At 39.4% G+C, this 19,219-nt stretch overlaps 1 protein-coding gene across 2 annotated transcripts in view; it reads right to left on the bottom strand.

Annotated features, from left to right (window-relative positions):
• Positions 1 to 3,622: 3,622 nt before the first annotated feature.
• The window catches only part of NTRK2 (neurotrophic receptor tyrosine kinase 2), a 201,916-nt gene continuing 186,319 nt past the window's right edge, over positions 3,623 to 19,219 (bottom strand). For both annotated transcript variants that reach the window (XM_018570374.1, XM_018570373.1), the window contains 2 exons: positions 5,704 to 5,862; positions 3,623 to 4,502 (listed from right to left, as the gene is read on the bottom strand). In XM_018570374.1, the coding sequence (XP_018425876.1) occupies positions 4,317 to 4,502; positions 5,704 to 5,862 (345 nt within the window). In that variant the 3' untranslated portion in view covers positions 3,623 to 4,316. The remainder of the gene's footprint in view (positions 4,503 to 5,703; positions 5,863 to 19,219) is intronic.

Raw genomic sequence — 19,219 nt, forward strand, 5'->3', positions numbered from 1 at the left:
CCTGCATGGATGACAGGTGGACTTTTGTGTTCCTTAATCTGTGACTATTACAAATAATGTGCTTATCGTTGCTGCTGTTGCTTATACCTCATTAAAGTGCATCTAAACCCTAAAACAAAGATTTCATATATCACAGTCCTTAGATGTGGTGGCTGCACTAGTTTTATTCTTCACCTTCTTTCCTTTTATCTTTAACTGGCAGTCCTGTGAATAATATGCAAATTTCTTAACTGTATTTTTGGAGGCAGACATGACTAGACTTAAAACACGACTTAGGACCTGCAAGCTACATTTTAATTTTCGGCTTTAGATACACTTTGAATTAGCTAGAATCATTCCCAAGAATGCACATTATAAACAATATTCTCTATTAAAAAAATGTCAAACCACAAACACATACAGAATATAGTGGATAATCCAGACTGGTTTACTCAACCCACCATATTGATAGCAGCAACAGCAGAATTGTATAACACATTTTAGCCATTGATAAAAGCAAATAAATGGTATAATTTAATTCAATTTTTAAACAAAGTGTGTATAGTCTTTAAGCTGAAATCCAGGCAGAGAAATACATACATGGCCAAAATACACATATTGGAATTGTTTTACCTTCCAAATTACTTTAGTTCTACTAAACTAGACTTGTGATCCGGGCACCCGTTCTAGATAGTACAAGTCCTTTCCTTGTAGACTATGCAGTTAAACAACACAGCCTGGTCCTACTCAGCCTGAAACTGGGCAATGAAGGAGAAATAACACACTAATGAGGTAATTGCTTTGTTTCTACTCCTGTTTTGAATATTTTAGTTTTAGACGGACAGAACTATGCGAAGCAATAAAGCCCTGATTTGCTGAAATAGGGTTATGATCCACTCTCTTAAGATTTTTCTTAAATATCAGCATGGAGTTCAGCTTTATTATTAACATACATATGATGAGGCACTTTGTTGATGACTAAAGGGAACATTTCAAGATAAATAGGAACTGCCACTCATCAACTTTATTTTAAATGTGCAATGGCTGTTATCATTTTCCTTGCTTCCCAAACTAGGGTGTTGTTTACCTGCAACAAGTGAATCAGCATTCTCAACCTACATACTTATTCCAGGTGACTTGAGGGATAGTTTAGCAGGATGAGGATGACTGTCCTGGAACATGCACCTTTAAACACAAATCAACTTTGGCAGCTACCATATTGTTATACTGACAAATCCACTTTACAGAGTACACATTGTACTCAGTCATGGATGGTACTCAGTCACATGTCTTTATATATCACACATATATGACTCCCATGGGTCCTACACATTGTACAGTATGCTGATCACAGAGTCAAGCCTGTGGGTGGTTGAGAATGGACTTCCACACCAAAGTTCAAATGAAAGTTAAACACTAAGGTCCAAGACAACAAGTCTTATCTATACAATATTTAACTATGATGCTCTAAAACGTTTCTTGTGCCCCCTGGATAACTTGAACATTTGATAATGTTCTCTTAGATGAAACATGATTTTTCAGAAATTTTCCACCAGTAAAGTAAAGCCACTTCAGTTTAACATGTTCATATGTATTGCAACATTACATAGATCAGAACTGAGTATGCTCTCCTTTAATAAGACCCATAAATTCATTACATGAGCTGTGTGGATCCGTTTTAAAAAACAACATAATGGTGAAAAAGAACTAAAAATATCACCAAAGACTGACATCTCCTCTTGCTTCCATTTGTCATGTTAGTACAACAAGAATATATGTATCAAAAAGCATTCATGGTATTAACTAATAAGTGGTATCGAACTACATTCAGAATAATATTTTGTAACTCAGTGGCTGATCAATATGTAAAAAATGTATTTTGTTGCATTAATACTTGATTAATACCACATTCCTTTATCTCATTTTTACAGATGGCTCATAGAATGTTTAAGCCCAAGGTGCACTCTGAAGCAATGATAACACGTAGGACAACAATATAATCACAGTTTTAGTACTTATACATCCCCCAGGTGCACTGTTCCTACTTATTCAATAACCTATTGTAATAGCACAACCACGGCAGACAATCAGATACCCGCTTTCGTTACATCACCACTAATGCTAATACCTGATTGGCTGCCATGATTTACAGCATATAATTGTTCTTTAAAATATAGAATAGAATAATAATGTACTGACAGCAGTTAAAGAAGATGGTTTAGTCTGCTTGTTAAACCATGTTATTAAATAAGCCCCATTATTTTAAAGGACAAGGAACAACGGCAGCATCAGTTCAAGGCAATTGAAGTGTAGCCCTGATAGTCAGAGGTTTATTTTTTATGATGCCAGTACTAGCATCATGTAATGCCAGTGTGTGCATCTTGTATGTCTCGTTCTATGAAAGTATAGAGGAAAAGTAAAACTATTGCAGCAGAACTATTTTATAGGCATGTGCTAGAAAATACAAAACATTGACAGATGCTCCCACAGTTTCCTCTCACTTCACAAGCTATGAGTTTTGACTTTACCTGGCGGCCATCTTGCCAGCTAAGCAAATATTCACAAATCTTTCTTTTTTTGTACTTTACAAATCGGGGAGTGAAACATTATACATAGTAAATAAAGATTTGAGGAACCTCTAACAATGCTCTGAAGCAACAGCACAATCACATTTGAACGTGTATCCTTATTTCACTTTTCGAATGTGTTTTCCCCCGTGATAGAGATGTGTTACAATCATTAGTAGACCTCGAACTGAGAATAAGTTCTTTCCTCACTCATAGAGGCTAATACTTATATAATTGTTTTTATCTCAAATATATGTTACAGTTACCAGTTTTGTCAACATACAGTATTTATTTACAAGAACCTGTACAAGTGGTAGTTTTCATTACTGTGCAACTACATTCTTCAATGACTGACTATCCTCTATAGAGGACAGCATAGAGGACAGCATGAAAGCTAAAACAGGGCCTCACAGGAACAAGTGTTCTCTACACTTTGGCAAATGTAACTGTGATACAGGCTTTTCTCCTGCTTGTATATCTGGGAACATCTTTCAATAGTTGGATACATCATGCCGGTAACATAGATAAGCATGCGCTGCCTCTGAGTAAAATATCACAACTATCTTTAGAAAGGCTGACACATTTGTGTAATTTTTTTTCCTCTTTTTACAATCTAATATAGAGAAATATAAACTTCAATCCTGAGCCCACGGATTGAAAAAAAAAGAAAAAAAGATGAATGTAGCCAACCAACCAATGAATGTGCACTCAAGACATCTTTTGGTTGTACCATCTGACTCTGTTACCAGAACAGAGGACAAGTAATAGACTCTCTTAAACAAGGCTATCACCTCTTAATACATCTTAGCACACTTGTCAATCTCCATACAAAAACAACCCAAGCATATTGGACATCACAGGCTCCAATCATCACATGCACTCTTTGCTTGTGTTACCTGCATGTAGGGGCATAGTAAACCAGTGAATGACAGATTGTCTGTTGAACACACTGTCAGATACATTTACCATCACATTGTGATGATTTCAGTCTCTGAAAACAAATAGTATCTCTTCTAATACTGTTTTACTGCACTAAGAAAGAAGATGAATACAAATATGTTACAAACAGGCAACATATGGCCTATATGGTGATAGAAGACTAGCCACATAGAGAGCATGGTGGATTTATTCTCTTCTTATATGCATTGATTGTATTTCCTCAAATTGCTTTAGGTAGATGGTTAAACTTGACTCCATTGTTATGTCTCCTTAATATAGCAATCACATACTCATGATGTCCAAAAAGTTTCTTGGTAGTGCACATAGCCAAAAACGTAGAAGTGAGCGACAGTCATTTAAAGTCTATATGTATGTACAGCAGAAGTCATCAAGTCCGTGTCATACAATATTTTTTTCCCTTTTTTCATCCACATCAAAGGCAGGAATACAAGAAGGCATTGTTAGATGTGGTGGACAGACATGCGTGCCAGCTGATTAACAGATAAGGTTTTAAGGCCTTTGTCTATGTATGCTGAGTTACATAAAGGCATAAGCATGTAGAAAGAGGAACTGTGAGAGACAACCAAACATAGACTGAGGAAAAGTAAGAGTAAAAGAAGATTTAGGCTCAGAATAAAAAGATACAACTTATTAATGGCAAATATCAATACTGTGTATTGTACAGATGGAGAAGTTTTTGTTGCTTGCCCTTTGATAGCTTCTCAGCATCTTTGTTAATAATACTGTCAGAGGTTATAACACATTTCACGGAGTTCAGCGGCCGTTCACCACATTCATTCATCAAGCCCATACAGGTGAAACCTGGAATGTCTAGCCAAGAATGTCAAGGTATACAGGGGATGCCTTGGACAAGTTCTGAAGTAGGCTATGGATTTCTTTGATATTCAACCTCATGTGAGGCTCTCTCTGCCAGCACCCCAACATAAGGTCGTAGACTTCCTTCGGACAAGTGCGAGGTCGCTGCAAGACTCTGCCTTGTGTTATGCACTCAATCACCTGTAACAAGGAAGTATATTAGTATTTCATCAATATGAAATAGATACACATCTACTTGATAATACAGTATTTTTAAATCAAGCATAATCCAAAAGGCATCCAATACTGGTTAAGAGGAAATTATCATAATCTACAATGGGTCACCCCAAAAATAGTACAAACTACATAACACTATATACCATAAGATGTTAAATGTTATGAAAACTGGTCTCTGTGTGGCCAGCTTTAAACATTTAAAACAGAGCAAAAGTCTGCTTTGTAAATCTTTGTTAATTTATTCTGCTAGTTGTTTTCTCTATGTATTTGTTACCTTATGAGTGATAGTTATATGGTTAAAAACATTGGTGTATGACAATGGCAAATGCTCCGAGGGTTAATGGAGATTAGACATAAACCATCATCGTTTTGTGTGTGGCCTAGTCTGACTGGCCACAAGGAGGGAACTGTTACCTTATGAGTTTATGTCAAATCTTCATAAGACATATGTATATAGTTTTATTTCTTGTTTTAAATAGGTGGGGGTAGCTTGTAGGGAAATAAAGTCTTTGTTGTGTTTATCACTGTGGAGGGGAGTGGCAGGCCCAATGAATTGCAAATAGGGCTGGTAATCAGGTTTTTCCTGAGCCAAGACCCTTTGATCTAATAACAAGTAGACTGGCCAATCGTAGAGAGGGGTGTGGAGTTGTAAAGAGGGTCTTGGAAACCCTCCAATCTCCATTAGGCCTTGGGAGGCAACCAATGGGAGACGTGCCATGCATCCCTATGGACACCTGGGGTATATTAATGACTGGAAAAAGCAGCTTGGCCTCCTCTTTTCACCAGGATGGGGCCTCATGTGACGATTAATGGGTAACTATACATATAATCTTTCCACCACTTAACTGTATGTCTGTTTGTCGGTTAGATACCAATGTCTGGGTATTTGGCATGTTTAAATCTTTTCTTTGTATGTTGTAGTTAAATAGATTGTTGGTTCATTGTATTTAAGTCTTGATACTATATACCAATAAATTCTTTTATTGTGTTGAGCTCAAAAATCTCATGAATGAATCCTTAGAATCTCAAACCTGTAAGTGTGAATGCTTATATAGCGGTTCATAACTTAAAATAGTAATTCATGTAACAGTATTGGTTAATTTTACTTTCTTTCTCAAGAATATAATACCTTTGACACATGTAAGTAACCTATAGAAACACAAACCTCATTATTGGATAATTGGTACCATGGTTGTTTCCCATAGGTGAAAATTTCCCATAGTACCACTCCTAGACTCCAGACATCACTTTCTGTTGTGAATTTCCTGTACATGATGCTCTCAGGAGGCATCCAACGAATAGGCAGCATAGTATGTCCTCCAACCTAAAGGAAAGAGGTGATCTGTTACTATAAGGTTATTTATATAGTGCAGTAGAACAAAACTATAATTAAAAAAACCACACATTATGTAACATTTGGACATAATTTGCAAATGCACATCTGGAAATACAGCACTTTAAATGGCTTTTTATCTTCAGTAAACAAACGAATGAGAAACTCTTTATATTATAAGTAATGATGAGTCCCAAGATCATATCCATCCACAAACTGAGCACTATTCAGACTGCTCTGGAGAGACCAGAGCTGTTGACTTTCTTTAAACAAAGTACAAGCACTATGGGGTTGATATTTATTGTAGTAGAGAACCTTTACTTTGCACATTAAGTTATGTAAAAGGAAAAATCTTTTATTTTTCTAGTGAACATTCTGTACTCTTTTATTAACCACAATCCCTTCCTTTGATGTCCTCCCCAGATGGATTGGTGAAGCTGGATTCACAGAATGATTATACTTCCTGGACTGGAACTGGAAGAAGAGGGAACAACCGAAGTTGTAGTCCAAATATATTTACTCCAATAACCGGTTCAAGCAGAAACTGAATGTATAACCAATATGTTTTCTGACCTGGACTCCTATATTCTGGTGTGGTGCTCCTGTTCTTCTCTCTTCCTCTAATAAAGATACCTGGACTGTGCAATCTGTGAACATGTAGCTACTCAGCCAATAAAATGTACCATTATCAATTTTCTGCTTCGACCAATAGCTAAACCAACATAAAACTCTACTAAGTGGATGCCCACTAAAGCTATATATTTATTTGGAGAAAATTTGTTTTTCTGAAGTTCTAATCACACCTGCTGCATGTCTATTCCAGTTCAGTGTTCAGTGGCTCAAAGTTCTGAAGCCAGAGAAAGCCATGCAGCTAGCATTTTTAAGAAGACAGAAACAATTGCCTGCTCTCTTATATGACAGCTGTTTTTTAAAATGATTAATCAGGCTGACATTTTGCTTCTATTAGAATAATATCAGAAATAGGAAAGTAACTGAATTTATGTACGATGGCAACCTCCATTCATCTGTTGAAGCAGACAGTTCAAAACCTGTGTAGGATGGTGTCAGAGCTTACGCATGACTTCCTCAACTTCCTTGTGTGTTTATGCTCGGCAATTGGCCGCTGAAGCCTGAGCACTGCATCCTACGAGGAAAGTATGCAGGTCACATGTTCTTCTATACTTGGAAGTACTTGGTATTTCCTAAGGCCGAGCAAAGGATCAGTGTGGCAGCATGGCTAAGGTGAGTATCAGTGGGTGTGGGGCAATTTTTTAAGATAACCTGTAATTTTGCCACCTGAATGGGCAAATTACAGAATCCCTTCAAGCAACACGAAAACACACCAAAAAGGTGCAAGCACTTTTTCTTTTAACACAGTACACTACAATACAGTAGTGCGCTACCATTTGTTGTTGCACACTGCAGTTCACAACTGTTGGTAATGCGTGGTGGGGTGCCATTCAGAATCAATGCATAATGCATGCATTACCTATAGTGTGAAGTGGGTCTTAGAGATCTTAACATCTCCACAGTTAGAGACTACAAAAAGGTTTTGTTTAGACTGGAGATCCTCTAATATAGTACTTTATTTGACAGAAACCTGTCTAGTTTGTTTAAAAGACAGTGCACACAAATAATGCCTGGCATACACACGTTTAATGTGACTTAATGGTTTTTGAAAATACACACGTTTATACACCTATTAAAAGTATCATTTAAAAAATGCATTAGCTGAAAGCCTGACTTTTGCTGAATTACACTGATGTCATGGAATAAAAGTTCTAGGAGAAACCAAACAGACATTTCATCTGATACCCTTGTTAGTTATGACTATTCCAGAGACTAATGTGTTTTGTATAAAATGGTAAATTAATATACTATTGGCTCTGCTACATAGAAGCTGGCTCATGTAAACACTATTTTGTTAATTTTTTTTAACTTGAGGCCACAGCCTTCTACCCTAGCAGACTCTTTATGCAAGTTTATCTCTTGCTGCTTTGGGTTCTTCATCAACGTTTAATAACTTCATTTTCCTTTGCCACTTATTAGGGCTAGTTCACACCAAGCGCGTTACAGGAGCAGAGCAGAGCAGTTACAGGCCAGAACAAAACTGCGTCCAATGTATTCCAAAGGTATTTTGGGCTCTAGTTCACACCGCAGCGTTCAGTTCCAGAGCACATAAAAAAAACTGCAGCATGTCCTATTTTTCCTGCTCTGCAACACTCTGGAATGCATGCAAACGCACTAAACATGCATGTAAACGCCCCGGAACACACTGAAAGCCCATACACATACAAAAACAGCCCAGAACGCGGCAAAAACGCGGCAAAACACACTGCACTGCGTGTGCAGAAACTCATGCAGATCTGGTCTGCATTTGGTGTGAACAAGCCCTTAAAAATAAACTCCAAGAAGATAAAAAAAAAGGCACAATTCAATTCACCAATCCAAAAGGCTAGAACTCTAAGTAAATGAGGATCTACTCCATTGGACGGTGCTGTCCATCTATCACTGAGAACTTCCTAACAAGAGAAAAAAGCAGAGAGACAATCTTATTAGAATGCTGCTTCTCCTTCATTGTCCAATCACAGTCTCGGGTGGGTCCTGGTCAAGCTGTTTTGGGGTCTGCAGAGAGGTCTCATGGACAGCAGTATCTGGCTACAACAGTTCATGCGATCTATTGTAACTGTGCATTTAGCTATGTTTTCGGATATCCATGTTAAGCTGTACTCTCATAAGATTTACGTTTGATTATTGTTGTATTTTTATGTATAATATGTAAAATGCTGTCATTTTTAGCATTCACATAAAAAGACAAACCCAATTTTAGCCCGGAGTTTAATTTTAGTTGTGGAGTATGTAGTGGTAATCAGGACATCTGGTATTTAAAGGTATGCTCCTCAAACCATAAATTATGTTAAAATACACTGTCACTAATGGGTCACTCCACCCAAAACCCATTTGTTTTTCAGTTTTAGGCATTTGCAAGAGGGATTCAAGCTGACCTATAGCATGTTTATGCTTTTTATATATGAATTTGAAAAATCAGCTAAATATAAATGATTTTATATGTTTAATGTTTAATAACTTTCTTTTTTATTAATTATTTGTATTATTTATGGCTATCTGCAGCCACATACTATATGTTCATTACACAAGAAGACTTTGTTTCCTGATGACTGTATACAGTATGATCTGTCTATAGGATAAGACATTGTAGCACATGATTGGCGATGTGCTGTGGTGCATTGGTAGCCCATTCAAAATTAGTGGGCTGCACTATGTTACCGCATGTTAACGTACCACACAGGTATAAAGGGCCCTACAAGTGAGATAAGAAGATCAGAAGAAGCCCAATTGGGATTATGTAAGTTTGGCTACCGCTATTACATATTTAATGATTAAATATACATAAAATAAGATGTTTAAAATTAGGGATGCAAAGAAACCAAGTAACATACTTGCTACAAGCACAAATACAAATACAGATACTTTTTCAGCTACTACACTAGAGAAAAACTCAAACGTTAGGAGTCAGCTGTCATTTTTAGGGAACATTGGTTACGAGGCTCCTGTGATTTGTTACATAGTTACATAGTATTTGAGGTTGAATAAAGACATAAGTCCATCAAGTCCAACCTATTTGTGCATCCCTGTTTTAATGAATGATTAACCCTTTTTTTCCAGACAAAGTAGAAGTTCCAATACTTGTCCCCACAGATGCCAATTACTGATCAATTTTTGTTTATTGTCATGTGACAGTTTTTCTAAACAATACGGACTAAGGATTTTAGGACAGTGGTGGAGCACCAGAGCCAGGTCCCAGCTGCAACTTCTGCAACTCTGGTAGTGCTTGTGAAAATGCCAAGTATCGGCACTGGTATCTGAACTGGTATCTGTGCATCCCTATTTAAAATATTAGCATACATATTTTTTCCATTTAGCTGATTTTTTTCATATGTACATGTTAAAAAAACCCATTAAAACGTCTACAGGTCCTCTTTCAATAAATGTATTTATAGTTGCTCAGTAGATTCATTTAAAAATGTATACATCATTACTGTAACTTATCTCAAACCCTTTTTTAACGATGACATGTAAGAAGACATTACCAGTCAGATAATGTGCCTAAAAGCCTAACACACTCAATATACATAACCTTGACTATCCATCACAGCTTTATTTATTGATACTATTTCCTGTTATGTCTACGTGATCAGTTCAATAAAGTTTAACTCACTTTAATACATTACGGTGACAAGCGAGCTTACAAAAAAACCACATTGTGATCTCTTTGTGTTGGAGATATAACCACATCATTAAACGTCTAGATAAGAATGAAGGGTCCTTTTAAAGAATAGCCAGCACCTTGACAATAACATTTTCATTATGAGCTAGATTTTGTGGCTTTAGGAATCATTATGATATTCTCCTATGAGCTTCTAAAACCAACCAAACTGCTCAGATCAACAGAGGGGCAATTGCCTAACCACAAGACTAATGAATAAATAACAAGAAATGTGTATTGGAATTGCTATGTTTTTATCCCATCATTGTCATAGTCCGCTTTGCAATCATACCAGCCTCCTTGCTTTACACATTATACTATACATTACAGCCTGCTTATCAAAATGAGGTACTAAGTTATCTAGAAATGATGTAACTGATTAAGAGCATGGGGCTGTTAATGTCTCCCGTATTTCACCCCTAATGAAATAATGTGAGGGTGAGGCAGGCATCCCACAGGAGAATGACTACATTGTAGTTCACTAAAGGAATAAAGCAATAGCAAAGTATGAAGCAATAGCAAACTAAGTTGATGACATCATAGCATCACTTGAAAAACATACAGTAGCAGCATGAGGTCATTAAATCTAAATAACCAAAATGTTCACATACTCACCTGTTGTCTCTTTTATATGTCTACCCTCTGCACTTTAGACACGCATATTTGATGTTTTCTTATTTATTAAAAGTAATGTAGTACAATTACCAGATGTGTGAAAGCTCAATGTAAATGTATTGTTACACTTGCTAAGCTTGCTAATTATCATGGGGGTATGGACACAGTCCTCAGCCCTGTAGCTTACATAGGGCATACGCTCTGTGCTCTCACCAATTGCAACGAGTGGGAAAGAAAGGTATGTGCTGCAAATAATGCAATTGCCTTGCATTTTGCCCTGCATGGACAAAACCACATGCATATTTTAATCTATTATCCTTCTGGAAAGGGCAAGATAGAGATGTTCCATGTATGTCCCTGTGAATGGTGACCCTTGAACAGAAACCTGTCAAAAGTTAGGCTTGCAGCATCTTGGCAGCATCTTGGAGGAGCTTGTGTCTTTTACTTAGTAAGATAATCTAGGCAGCAAATGGGGACACCAAGCCAGTGCTCCTCTGACACCATGGCTCAAAGGATGTACCAAACTGATAAATATTTAGCTGGTGTGGTACATTGACTGAACCACACCAGCTAACTATAACCAACTGTATTTAAATATGCCCCCTAGGACCCCAGGGTCAAGAGAGTGGTAAGCTGGTGAATGTCAAGAACACATCTAGTACAGATATGAGTACATATCTATAAAAAACCTTTGAATTCATATTCATGGGAATTTACCACTGAGTCTGGGGCATTTACCACTGAGATGTAATTTCAGCCCTGTGTTTCAATGCATACTCCAGGAAGACAATAGTTTTATGGTGAAAGTGGGTAAGATTACTTGATGGCAATGAATGTACTTCAGACACTGGATACACATACATAAAATATGAGAAAAGACGACATGACACACATTACTTCACCCTTCCAAAATGATAGGATGCAATCAAATAAAGTTTTTATAACAATTTATGCAATGAACAACCTACACACTAGCCAGTACCACCCTTCAGCAGGATCAAACTGACCTCTTTTTTAAAGAATTGTTTTTTTATTTAGAGATGAATAAGTTATTACTTATAATGATAAGGTTTGAAGGTTTTGTTCATATCCATTACGTTACAATTGGTAAATTACAAGAATAGTGACAACTAGTGATAAGTGACCGGTTTGAGATCTTCGAATGGCCTGGATCAACCCAACGTACAAGGGCAGGGATTAGTTGTTTATCACATTTTTAATCAATGTCTACATACCAGTATGTGAAATATACTGCTACTAATAAAATGTACGGTAACTTTGAATATATTATTATTTTTATTATTATTTTTCTTCTGTCAGCAAATGTTGTAAAATGTTGCTTTACCTATGAATCTCCTGAATTGTTACAAAAACTGTGCTCCTTCAGTTACTTTTTTCACTATAATCAAGTGCATCCATATGTCCACATGGTGGAGCCATAGTAAATTTTTCCTCTTATAGTCAAATTATTCTATGAGACAGCAATCATATCAAACCTTATAACATGCACAGATTTTTAATGTAAAAGGATCTTTTGCTCATAGCTATATTACTATGAGTCTGAGAAAATGTAACTGTACTTTATATGTGTTGGTGAAACAGGGTATGGGTTTTATTTTGCCTAATGTCCTTAATTTTAAAGTATGGCAGTTTAGTTCATGATCTGGAACATTATAAGGAGAAGAGTTTCAAGACTACCTCTGCAGCTCTGCATCAAGTGACCTGTGACACAGGGAAAACCATTGATCACTACCCCATAACTTGCGCTGGGTCCCATTCAATAAGGAGGTCAGAGAAAGTGCAGTCTGCATCACCATATGCTAAATGACTATATACACAAGGGAACCAGACAGCACAGTGGTTTAGTCACTTCTACCTTGCAGCTCTGGGGTCCATGGTCCAAATTCTGAACAGGGCACTATCTCCATGGAGTCTGCATGTTCTCCCCTGTGCTTGTGTGAATTACTTAGGTTTCCTCCCATACTGCAAAGACATGTGTGTAGGTAACCTGTACGGATATGAGATAGGGACCTTATATTGTGAGCTCCTTGTGGGTAGGGACTGATGTGAATGTACAGTATGCCAAGCGCTGCATAATATGGTACTGCAGTTCCTGAAGGGGCTGTAATTGCAGTGATCTTTAACACTTTCAACTAACATATCTGCAGTTCTAATGGTCTCCAGCAGCATTTCCCTAGTTCACAACCACTCCTATTGCATGTGTGCAGTTTCTGACTATCTCCTGGGGAATGTCCATGGTCTCTGATGATCTCATGTAATATGTTTGCAGTATCTACAGTCTTCTGGCATCTGAAGAGCTGATTTTTAATCTAAGGGACCTCTGGTGATGTCAGGAGCCATATTTGAGGTCCCCTTTGCTTAGTATATTGACTATCACTGCCACAAACCATAGAGATATAGATAAGCAGACATGCAGAAAAAAAATTAAGTGCCATAGTCAGCTTAAGCAGGCAAGAAATAAGTTAACTACTTTAGAGAACAATATGTTCCATAGGGTGATCCGCCATCTCAAGGCAAATGTGTAGTATATTTAGGTGATCACATGATACTATAAAAAGCCAAGCAAGTAATATTCTCAATTAAATAGATCAGCACAAAATGCCCATCAGAAAAGGCCCTAGAATAAGGGTTCAATCACACCGAGTGTATTATTGGTACTGTCCACTGTCACGTACTGTATGCCACAAACAACAAGTGTAAATCAGTGCACTAAAGAGAATAGCTCAGTATACATATCAATGGTCAGCAGGCATGTTTGATGTGATGCTTGTTCTTAACTGGTATTGCTTCCAAGTTGTTACACATGTGGTCATAACACTACTCTAAAGACACTGGTGTTAGATGCTCTTCTGCATGCAAGGTGGACATATACTAAGGGTGCACTGTATTGCATATGCATGGATGATTATAATTTAACAACCATCTACAGTTTTGCATATCCTGAAGATCCTACTGCAGTAACGTAAATGTAAAATGGAAGAGAGACAGTTATAGTAAATAATATATAACTTATTAATATATTATATAACTATATTCTTTACTATATTTTACAGTAGTAAAAAAAATGAAAGCCTTCTTATTAGCACTGGATGGATGACAGCGGTAGCCTGCATAGCTACTGTGTACAACACCTACAACTTCCTTTCCTCGACTTTTATTAACTAGAGCCAACATACTGCTGTGGGATAAGTAATTAATCTTCTATTGAATATGACTTTATAGACATCATGGTTATCCTTCAACATAGGCAGACATTTGCTTTTACCCACATCCGTGCACATGTTTCCATAAGAAGTGAAATCTGTTGTTGGCTGCAAATCTCAACGGGACTCACAAGAAGTCACTGAGCCTTCTTAGTGCAATAGCTTCAACAGCATTTGAAATGCCGGTTCAATAAAGTGCCATAAATAGCAATTACAGTGCCTCTGGTGCTTTTTAGACTCAGTGTACTTGTTCACTTAGATGCATCACTCGCATTTTAAGGTTTATACAAAATAAATCCACAAAGTGTTAAAGCGTGTTTATTAGACCATTACTAGTGATGAGTGAATCTCTGCAAACCTATTATGCCAGTTATTTAGTGGAGTAGGCACAAGATTAAATTCACCAGGTAAATAAATAGTGAAATAGTTAAAGAGGCCTTGTCACCAGCTTAACAATTGCAGGTAAACACACATACAAATCAAGTATTACTTGAATGCTTACTTGCAGTGCTTTTCTTTTTCATCAACTTTTTTTATGCACTTGCAATGTGCCTTTAATCTTGCTAGAAAAATTGATTAGTCGATTCCCTAGCACAGCCCCATCCCTGTTAGCATATGATAGACTTCTACTCTTCTGAGAGTGTCTAATTACTGTCTGTGCAGGCTTAAAAAAGAACTCCAGGCCTTGCAGAGGGGATACTTACATACTGCAAGTGTTAACTGCTTGTTTTTCTCTGTTTTACTCTGCGTCACACTGCTACCCTCTGTACTCTGCATCACACAGCTGACCTCTGTACTCTGCTTCACACAGCTGACCGCTGCGTCACACAGCTGACTTCTGTACTCTGCGTCACACCTCTCATTAATACTGCTAGTGCTTTGTAAGTGCATTCATTTAAAAGCAGGTCAGATTTAATTTGCGCCTATTCAGGTTACCAGATGCAGTTTTTAATTGTGCCTCACCATCTTGGTGAATGACAGAATCGTTATTTAGGACTTAGCTCCTATAACTGCTCACACTTGGCATATTTATTTTTCAGGTTGGAAATCATAAACAGGGCGGACCTTCCGGCGGTGCAGCCAATTCGGCTGCCCATGGCCCAAGGCTGGCGGGGGGGCACACTGAGATCTGGTCCCGGGATAATGGAGGATTGTAGGCAGGGGGCCCCTCAAAAATGACCATCGCAGTAATCACCCATGTCAGCTCTCTAGCACTCTGTAGCAGCAGCAGCCGAGGAGGAGCTGCCTTTGCTAACTGCTTGCTTCACTGATCAGGCTCCTCAGTGGTCGACTGCAGCTTCCTTCACCCACTTTAGCTGCCATTTAGCTGTGTACTTCAGGAGAGCATGTACGGAAGTGAGGGGACAAGGAGATGGCTGGAGACATCATGCTGGGCTGGAGTGTTCCCCACAGAGCAAGCAGGAAATATCACTACTCCCCCCACCACCACCCAAAGAGGAAGAGGGCATGAGAGCAGAGCACCTGAATTAGGACATCAGATTAACTGTGTGCACTGTAAGTCTCTGTACTTTCCGTGTCACACCGCTGACCCTCGCACTCTGCGTCACACCGCTGACCCTCGCACTCTGCGTCACACCGCTGACTTCTGCACTCTGCGTCACACCGCTGACTTCTGCACTCTGCGTCACACCGCTGACTTCTGCACTCTGCGTCACACCGCTGACTTCTGCACTCTGCGTCACACCGCTGACTTCTGGACTCTGCGTCACACCGCTGATTTCTGCACTCTGCATCACACCGCTGACTTCTGCACTCTGCGTCACACCGCTGACTTCTGCACTCTGCGTCACACCGCTGACTTCTGCACTCTGCGTCACACCGTTGACTTCTGCACTCTGCGTCACACCGCTGACTTCTGCACTCTGCGTTACACCGCTGACTTCTGCACTCTGTGTCACACCGCTGACCTCTGCACTCTGCATTACAACTGACCTCTGCACTTTGGCAATTACATTTTTCGGCTGTGTTAGGTCCTGAGACCCTCTGACCCCGAGACATCAGGCTGGCACCCCAGAGCAGAGTGGCAGCACCGATTATGTACCAAATTCATATACTTTTATTCTGCAGTGCTGTATAATGTATTGCTGGGATTTGTACTCCCCTATTGCTGATTATACTCTGCATTAGAATGTAAGCTCTTATATACAAAGACTGATGTGACTGGCTCTGTACAGAACTACGATATATGTCAGAGCTCTAAAATTGTATACAAATAATAGAGTGTGACTATAGGGGGGGCATTAGAGTGTTAGCTACTTCAGTGCAGAGACCACCGTGGGGGTTAGGGGGCCAGTGAGATCCGGTCCTGGCACTCCCCCCTATGGAAGCGGGGAGGGGGGGCCCATCGGGGACCTTTGTTCCTTATTTCGCCACTGATCAGAAATTACATACAAAGTCATTATTTCACCCAAATCCTCAAATGGCAACGTAGAAAATAACTCTAGGGTTTGTGTCTTATTTGTTTGTTTACATATATACATTTACTAATGCAAAAAGTTTGTAGTTTGGGTGATACCTTTTATTGGCTAACTCAAGTTACTAAAGATGCTTTTCAGAACCTTTAAGACCTTTATACAGTATAAAGCATGAGGATGTGACCTAAGGGGTCTCGAAAGCTTGCATTTTTTTTTAGTTTCAAAAGGTTTTTATTCTCAATAAAATACAGAGTAAGTAGTGCACGTACACGACCATCGTGAGCGTGCATATATAGTGGTATAGACATTGGCATTGCTATATAGCAGGTAAATGCTTATCAAATATGGCATACAGTAAGCAATCGCCTAATTTTTACTTAAAAGGGGTGGGGACCAACTCTGGCAGGGGGTCCCGCCAGAGAGGTCAGGAACAGACAAAAAAGAGGAAAAAACAAAAACAAGACAAAGGGAGGAGTGGGGTAGAAAGAGGGAGGAAAACGGAGGGTGGTGTGATGCTCGGTCCAGCTCATGGTCAAGTCGGCAGTGAGGTAGAGGGTAGAATTATTTGAAGGGTCAATAGGTGAGTGTCAAAGGTTGGTGGGAGGAAATGTTTCACCCAAGGTTCCCATTGCTTTTTAAACTTCAGCATTTGGTCAGTGAGACGTGCAGAGAGTTTTTCGTGGGAGAAAATCCAATGAATTCTATTTTTGGAAGCTTGGAAAGAGATCTTATTAGTAATCCAAAAACTGGCTATGATATGTTCAGCAGCAGAGAGGACATGGAGTATCAGCTTGAATTTAGGGTGTGGGATGTTCGTGGGTCTGACATTGAGTAGTGCTTTTTGGGGAGTGGGGGGAACAGGTGTACCCATGAGAGTGGAAATCATTTTAAATACTTTAAACCAGAATGTCTGTACAATGGGGCACGACCACCATATGTGAATATATGTGCCACTGTCAGGGCAGCCGCGGAAGCATGTGCCCTCGCAGCCCAGCACAAAATGTGGAGCTTGAGAAGGGGTTGTGTACCAACGCAGGAGTACTTTGTAATTGGCACTCATGGAACAGGAGTTGGTGGAGGTCCATATCTGGGACCAGGTGTCTTCAGAAAACACGAGGTCTAGGTCTTTCTGCCAGCAGTCCATACATGGGTGGTGCGGCATATGGGTAGGTTGTAATGATGACGTATAAAGTAGTGAGATAATGCCAGGTGAGTGAGGATCACGCTTACAAACTCTCTCACAGGGGGATATAGATAGTAGGTTTCCGTTTAGTTTACTGCTGGCGTGTACGAAGCTCTTAATTTGTAAGTAACAAAAGATTTCAGAAGGTGGGATTGAGTATCTAGTTTGAAGTTCTGGGAAGGACATTATGTTATTGTTATAAAATAAGGAGTGGAAGTGAGTGATACCTTTTTCTTTCTATTTATGGAATGCAGCAGGAGAGTTGAATGCTGGAGGAAAAGCAGGATGGTGTAAGAAGGAGAGCATGGATAGGGGGTGGGAAAGAAAGCCGCTGGAGTATTTAGAGGCGTCCCATAATCAAAGAGAATGGCGGGTAATGGTATTAGTGATGACGGTCCTATCTTTAGGGAGCATCCATAGGAGATTGTCGATTGTGTATGGGTCACAATCCAAAGCTTCAATCGAGACCCAAAGGGGGACCTCGACAGTGGCATGATATTTGGCCACAGTCGCAAGTTGGGCCGCGTAATAGTATTTTTGAATGTTTGGTACACCCAAACCTCCAGAGCGTCTAGTCTGATTCATGGATTTCAATGGGATCCTAGGTTTTTTGTGCGACCAGATGAAGGTAGAGAGCTGTCTCTGAAAAGCTCTGAGCTGATGTGGAGGTATGGGAGCGGGCAGGACCCGGAATGGGTAGAGGAGTTTTGGCAATAGGGTCATCTTGACGGCCGCAATTCTACCCAACCATGAAAGGGGATATGTATGCCAGATTTTAAGGAGGTTCTTAAGTATGGTGAATAAGGGGGGGTAGTTGACGGAGTATAGGGAGGAATGGGAGGGGGTCAATAGGACACCCAAGTATTTCAAGGATGATGGCTCCCATTGGAACGGATAGTTCAAATGTTTGTGGGGACGTTATATTTAGGGCTTTGGATTTTGATGTGTTTAGATACAGTCCCGAGAGCCGGCTGAAGGAATCTAGGAGGTGTAAGGAGTTAAGAAGGGAGATGAGAGGATTAGGAAGAAAAAGTAAGATATCGTCAGCGAAAAGACATAATTTATGGTGATGCCTGCGATGTCCGAGTGGTCTCTATTAACTGTGCTGGGGCTCAATGGCCAATGCAAATAATAATGGGGACAGGGGACAACCCTGTCTGGTGCCTCGCAGGATGGAAAAGGGAGCGGATCTATGTCCAGTGTATTTCACAGATGCCGTAGGGTTAGAATAGAGTGCATTAATCCAAGTACAGAATCTCGACACGAAGCCCCATTTATTGAGTATGTAGAGCAAATATTGCCAAGAAAGGGAGTCAAACGCTTTTTGCGTGTCCAAAGACAAGAGCATAAATGGAATGCCCCGTTGCTTAACTTTTTCTATTAGGAGACAAGCTCTGCGCACATTGTCACCGGCTTGAGGCCGGGGGATAAAACCAACCTGGTCCTTGTGAATAAGGTCAGGGATGATTGAGTTGAGTCTTGTCGCCAGTATTTTGGCTAATAGTTTAACTTCGATATTTAAAAGCGAGATTGGTTTGTAATTGCCCCAATGGGTTCCATCTGTGTCTGGTTTTGGAATCATGCAAATAGTGGCCGAGAGAGA

This window comes from Nanorana parkeri, unplaced genomic scaffold (assembly GCF_000935625.1).
Source record: "Nanorana parkeri isolate BGI_ZX_2015 unplaced genomic scaffold, ASM93562v1 scaffold1523, whole genome shotgun sequence".
NCBI classification, from domain to species: domain Eukaryota; kingdom Metazoa; phylum Chordata; class Amphibia; order Anura; family Dicroglossidae; genus Nanorana; species Nanorana parkeri.